Source organism: Saccostrea cucullata, unplaced genomic scaffold (assembly GCF_032062105.1).
Source record: "Saccostrea cucullata isolate Sc308-1 unplaced genomic scaffold, CSIRO_AGI_Scuc_v1 ctg8001, whole genome shotgun sequence".
In the NCBI taxonomy this organism is placed as follows: Eukaryota; Metazoa; Mollusca; class Bivalvia; order Ostreida; family Ostreidae; genus Saccostrea; species Saccostrea cuccullata.
The window spans coordinates 8149-14298 of record NW_026926857.1 but is presented as its reverse complement, the minus strand read 5'-3'; the positions used below and the strand labels follow the sequence as shown (position 1 = coordinate 14298).

Below are 6150 nucleotides of genomic sequence, written 5' to 3'. Positions count from 1 at the left end.
TTCATTATATCCAATAAGTTAATAAATTCTAAACCTACAGATACTTAGGAAAATTCTATTCCCCAGAGTATACAAATGTAGCAGTGTAGGCCTACTATAATATTCTGCATTTTTAGCAGACTTCTTATGTTGTGTACAATTAGTTTTGTTCAAGTCATAGCCCTCAGGTTAAAGATTGGAAAAAGGAGGGGCTTGTAAAAAAAAAAAATCAGTTTTAAATATAAACTTCATCTGCCAATAACTGTCATCACATAGTTTTGAGACATGAAATTAAGTACACATGTGATCTTCAGATACATGTACTTTGGTATTTTCATTTTCGTAGAGGTGGCTAATGAAAGCCTTGTAATCTTCATGTACAACAGAGAAAAATACATCGTATGTGAATGTGCATGAAATCTTTTTTATTGCTTTAAATTTATAATTTAATTTTCATGGGTGCTCTGGTTTGCAAACATTGAAGGATGAAGGACACCCGGTCCCTGCGATCTAGTATATCTACTGTCACATAAGGGATGGCTAAACTGTCGTACAGTCTTTTTAAGTAGGCTGTGTATGTGTGCAGTTCCTCCAATGTCGACACCAGCCTCACTTTGTCATCAGAGATGCACTCAGGCTGAGGTTCAATAAGAAAAATCACAGATGTCCGTAACCTAAATAAGATTGGGAAACAACAAAATTAATCAAATTAAGTGTGTAATTTCTTGCATAGGGATGGAACACTTCCTCGGATGATCACATGAGAGTAAACTTTTCAATAGAATGAATAGATCAAACTAAATATATGCTACCTCTCCATCATCTGTTGGAGTCCTTTTGTGTGTTTGATTCTCTCCAAAGCCTCAGGTCCAAGATACATCTCCGTGTACGCCATTGGATCTAGACACCGGTCGCAGAGAAAATCTAAATACAGAACCCAATAAATTTCTACAGAGTTGAGTCAAAATATATGGAAACTGAAGGTACTGTGAGTAGTGAGCTCACTAAATGATAACCCCACCTCCCATATGATTATAATGCCAAAGTTCATGTTTTGCTCTGGAGGACCTGAAAATGAAGTAGGGTAAGTCAGATTAAAAAGTAAAATAGGAGTTGTATAATGGCATTATGTAATAAAGAATCTGTGAAAGTATCATTAAATGTATTAAAAGGTATACATGTAGGGGGAGATGAGGATAAGAGATGGGCATCCTTCAATATTATTGATAAAATGACAATGTCAGTTAACCTGAAATACGAGGGTTGTCCGTAAAGTTCGCGGACAACGTTGATAATTACTGACAAACATTAACAAAATATATGAAACAATTATTATACCCCCCGCTTGAAAAGTGGGAGGGTATATAGTAATCGTTAATTCCGTCCGTCTGTACGTCTGTCTGTCCGTCCGTCCGTCTGTTACGCTTTGGGGTACCCTTCTCTTATCCGCAACTCCTCTCATACCAATGAAGGAAATTTAATGAAACTTTCACAGAATCTTGATTACATATTGCCATTGTGCACCTCCTATTTTACTTTTTGATCTGACATATATTTTGAATTTTCCAGAGCAAAACATGGATACTGCCATTATATTCATATGGGAGGCGGGGGTATTATTTAGTGAGCTCATTGCTCACAGTACCTCTAGTTTTCATTAAATTCATGTTTCATTTTTTAAAATATATGCCAAGTTTTCAACAAAAAGAAAGCACAAAAAGTTAATATTTTTATCAGATACAAAAAGAGACACACACTCATACCCGGAGCATTAAAAAAAACTAGAAGTACTGTGAGCAATGGGCTCACTAAATGATACCCCCCGCCTCCCATATGTGTATAAATGGCAGTGTCTATGTTTTGCAATGGGAAACCCAAAATATGTGTCGGATCAAAAAGTAAAATAGGAGGTGCACAATGGCAATATGTAATAAAGATTCTGTGAAAATTTCATTAAATTTCACTCAGTAGTATAAGAGGAGTTGCGGATAACAGAAAAAGCGTAACAGACGGACGGACGGACGTACAGCTAGACGGACGGACGGACGGACGGACGGAATTAACGATCACTATATACCCTCCCGCTTTTCAAGCGGGGGGTATAAAAATTCTTGACTTTACCCGACGTCAAATACTAATTACGAACACATTTAACTTTTCTCAGCATAGTCATCTTTTAACTCAATACATTTCTTATGTCGTTTTAACCAGGCATAAAAATGTGCACAAAATGTTCAGGTTTCATTCATAAAATAATATTTAACAATGACTGTCTCATATCCTGCAATCATCCAACCTCTGTCCGTGCAAAGACGATTTTATTTTCGGAAATACGGCAAAGTCATGATCACGTTACGAAATTCATTATACCCCCCGCTTGAAAAGCGGGAGGGTATATAGTAATCGTTAATTCCGTCCGTCCGTCCGTCTGTACGTCCGTCCGTACGTCTGTTACGCTTTGGGGTACCCATCTCTTATCCGCAACTCCTCTCATACCACTGAATGAAATTTTATGAAACTTTCACAGAATCTTTATTACATATTGCCATTGTGCACCTCCTATTTTACTTTTTGATCCGACACATATTTTGGGTTTCCCGGCCACAGGAAAACATGGAATTTTTCACCAGTTATAACCATATGGGAGGCGGGGGGTATCATTTAGTGAGCTCATCGCTCACAGTGCCTCTAGTTTTTTACAGCACTGCAATCTCGGAATGATGGTTTTCGTTCACGCATGTCATCCTGTAAACTGTTCTTTCAGTCCGAAAATATTATATGCCACTTAAATACTAGTGAACGACTTCTTTTACTATGTTTTTCCGATTGTTTACGGAATGTATTGGTCTACGCAGAATTTTATCACTGTTCACTGCTCCACTTATTCCGAAAACATTTCTTTTTTTAACAGTTACGATCCTGTCTCAATATGTTCTAACTATGATTGCTCAGCCATTTTGAAACCTTGAACGTTCCAATTTTGCAAATTTGACGTGACAACTTCTGTCAACCTCACAATGTAATTTTTTTTCCAGATTTCCCCACAATTTTATAAAATACAAATGAAATTTATGAAGTGGTAAATAATTTTTTTCATAAAAATTTTGCGGTGCTCCGGGTCTCCATTCCAAGTCTCATTATGAAGCCATAATTATACCCCCCGCTTGAAAAGCGGGAGGGTATATAGTAATCGTTAATTCCGTCCGTCCGTCTGTACGTCCGTCCGTCTGTTACGCTTTGGGGTACCCATCTCTTATCCGCAACTCCTCTCATACCGCTGAATGAATTTTGATGAAATTTCACAGAATCTTTATTACATATTGCCATTGTGCACCTCCTATTTTACTTTTTGATCCGACACATATTTTGGGTTTCCCGGCCACAGGAAAACATGGACTTTTTCACCAGTTATAACCATGTGGGAGGCGGGGGGTATCATTTAGTGAGCTCATCGCTCACAGTACCTCTAGTTGTAATTAAACATTTGAAATGGAATAAGATTTTACTTATTTCAATTCACATGTAGAAAAGGATTAGAAATATGCCAATAATAAATATCAATGACACAACTTTTATTACATTTTCGCTTGTCCATGAACTTTACGGACAACCCTCGTATGCTTCTGATCAAAAAGTAGAACAGGAGGTGCTCAATTGCACTATGTATAAAATATTCTGTAAAATTCTCGTTAAATTTCATTTAATGATATAAGAGGAGTTGCGTTTAAGAGATGGGTACCCCAAAGCGTAACGGACAGACGGACGGGCGTACAGAAAGACGACGGACATTCCGATCACTGCATACCCTTTCGCTCTTCAAAAATGGGATTGTTGTCAAAAATTATGTTCTGCTTGCGTAACTATCTTTTTTTCGGGGGTGAAGATACATATTTAATTTATATACACATTGCAGGCTAGTCCGAAACATCTGACGTTTCTGGCTCGTAAAATATCAAAACCGTCAAAAAGCCAGAAATACGTAAGATATTTCGGACCAATATCAGGCAAGTACCGGTGGAGGGGGGGGGGGTAAAAATCGCACCCAGAAAATTGTTGACAAACAAATAAAAGAGAGAAATTCTTTCCGCAAACGCAATTAAAAACCTATAGGGGAGTAGTCTTCTTTCAATTCTTTTAAAAGCTTTACACGTATGACTATTCCCAATCTACTTATTATTGTACCCCCCCCCTTGAAAAGTGGGACGGTATAGAGTGATCGAGATGTCCATCCGTCTTTTACCCGCAACTCCTCTAATACCACTGAATGATTTTTAATGAAACTTTCTCAGAATCTTAAAAAATGCTACATAGTGTCATTGTACACTTCCTATTTACTTTTTGATCGGACATATAAATCGGGTTTCCCATAGCAAAACATCGACATTGCCATTTTCTCTATAATATTGAAGAGAACACAATCATCTCTTATCCGCAACTCTTCCTATACCAGTGAGTAAAATGGAGTGGAGGTATTGAGTGAACTCAGTGCTCACAGTACCTCTAGTTTAACAGGGGTCTGCGTTTTCTATTGAGGGGAATCAAAGGTTATTTTTAGTTACCCTTAATTACTCTTTTATATTTGATAACTCCATGAATTTCAGAAGAGTCGATCCGGACCCCACCCTCTGGATCCGCGCAAACTTAGTCAAGCTACAAACCTCTTTTTTCAAGGAAGTTGTCCTTTTCAATTTTGATATTTGCTAAAAGAATTTCGGTGTTCAGTTGTTCAAACACTTGAGGATAACGCTCTGGATGAAAGTCCGTTCTTTGCCAACCGTGTGTTTCTATGATTCGTCTGGCTGTTTCCTTTTCTAACCTAACCCCTGGGAGGTGGGGGCAGAGGTCCTGTATAATTGTAGTCTTGCCCGTGCTGTGAGCACCACTTATATATAGCCTAAGATGGTCCATATTATCTTTCGGTTTTCATTTCAGTTCGTCGAAACACAGTTGTTAACATAGATCAATGTTTACGTATTATCGTTGAGGAATTTTTTTGTGCAGTCAATGACTTATAATTCAATGGACAAAAAAAATTGGTGAATAAGAATTGCATGCTCATTTAACACATTCAAACTTTAAACTATACTTAGTTCAAGTTCAAGTTCATTTATTCTCTCAAAACCATTTAAAATACATGGTACATGAGGACAAAAAGAAAATTTACAGCATAAATATATTCAGGTCAGAGGTATAAGTATAATATACAATGGAATAAATCAGGGGAGAAATTATGGAGGACAGACTAAATCATATATTTTTAACATAAACATACAGAGTTCTTTAAGTGAAATAGCATCTTGTTTTGTCATCAGTTGAGAAAATTTCAGAATATTTGGTCTAGTAAAGTAGTACTTATTAATATACCCTTTCCTGATGTTTGACAGTGCAGTTTGATTTGATTTGATTTGAACATATTTTATTGTACTAAATATATACAATGGGATTGGGCACAAGTTCTTAAAACTTAAAGCGCCCTCTCCCTACATGAGATATTATAACAGGATGAATTAGAAATGTTCAACAGTTTGTACAAAATAGATTACAAGTAAATTAAATAAACTCTCATTGTGGACATATATAGACTGCTACATTATTGTTTATACAAATAATTTTAAAAAAGAGTACAATCAGTTAAATCTACCAGAATGCTGAATATAAGAATGTACAATAGAAAATAGATATATTATGGAACGCCGTCACTGCCTTATAGCAGAACACTACAATTGCATTGAGTCAACTTTCCATTACATTATGTCAACTCTTTATGACATTTACACACACTACTATTGCGTTATGTCAACTTTCCATTACATTATGTCAACTCTTTATGACATTTACACACACTACTATTGCGTTATGTCAACTTTCTATTACATTATGTCAACTCTTTATGACATTTACTCACACTACTATTGCGTTATGTCAACTTTCTATTACATTATGTCAACTCTTTATGACACTTACACACACTACTATTGCGTTATGTCAACTTTCCATTACATTATGTCAACTCTTTATGACATTTACACACACTACTATTGCGTTATGTCAACTTTCTGTTACATTATGTCAACTCTTTATGACATTTACACAACTACTATTGCGTTATATCAACTTTCCATTACATTATGTCAACTCTTTATGACTTTTACTCACACTACTATTGCGTTA

General features: G+C 36.2%; 1 protein-coding gene across 2 annotated transcripts; it reads right to left on the bottom strand.

The window, feature by feature from the left end:
* Positions 1-383: 383 nt before the first annotated feature.
* On the bottom strand, positions 384-4916 carry LOC134272768 (uncharacterized). Of its 2 annotated transcripts, none has more exons than XM_062754949.1 (3): positions 4638-4916; positions 792-903; positions 384-653 (listed from the first exon to the last, which is right to left on the bottom strand). In XM_062754949.1, exons 1-3 carry the CDS (start codon positions 4885-4887, stop codon positions 419-421), a joined length of 597 nt encoding a protein of 198 aa, XP_062610933.1. In that variant the 5' UTR covers positions 4888-4916; the 3' UTR covers positions 384-418. The 2 variants fall into 2 exon arrangements, with proteins under 2 accessions (XP_062610933.1, XP_062610934.1); XM_062754950.1 differs by having other exon boundaries at positions 792-879.
* Positions 4917-6150: the final 1234 nt, after the last annotated feature.

Coding starts and splice junctions, on each gene's coding strand:
- LOC134272768 (XM_062754949.1), bottom strand. CDS start 4,887: ATGGACCATCTTAGGCTATATATAAGTGGTGCTCACAGCACGGGCAAG. Junction 904..4,637: donor CAACTTCCTTGAAAAAAGAG/GTTTGTAGCTTG, acceptor TTCTGTATTTAG/ATTTTCTCTGCGACCGGTGT. Junction 654..791: donor CTCCAACAGATGATGGAGAG/GTAGCATATATT, acceptor AATCTTATTTAG/GTTACGGACATCTGTGATTT.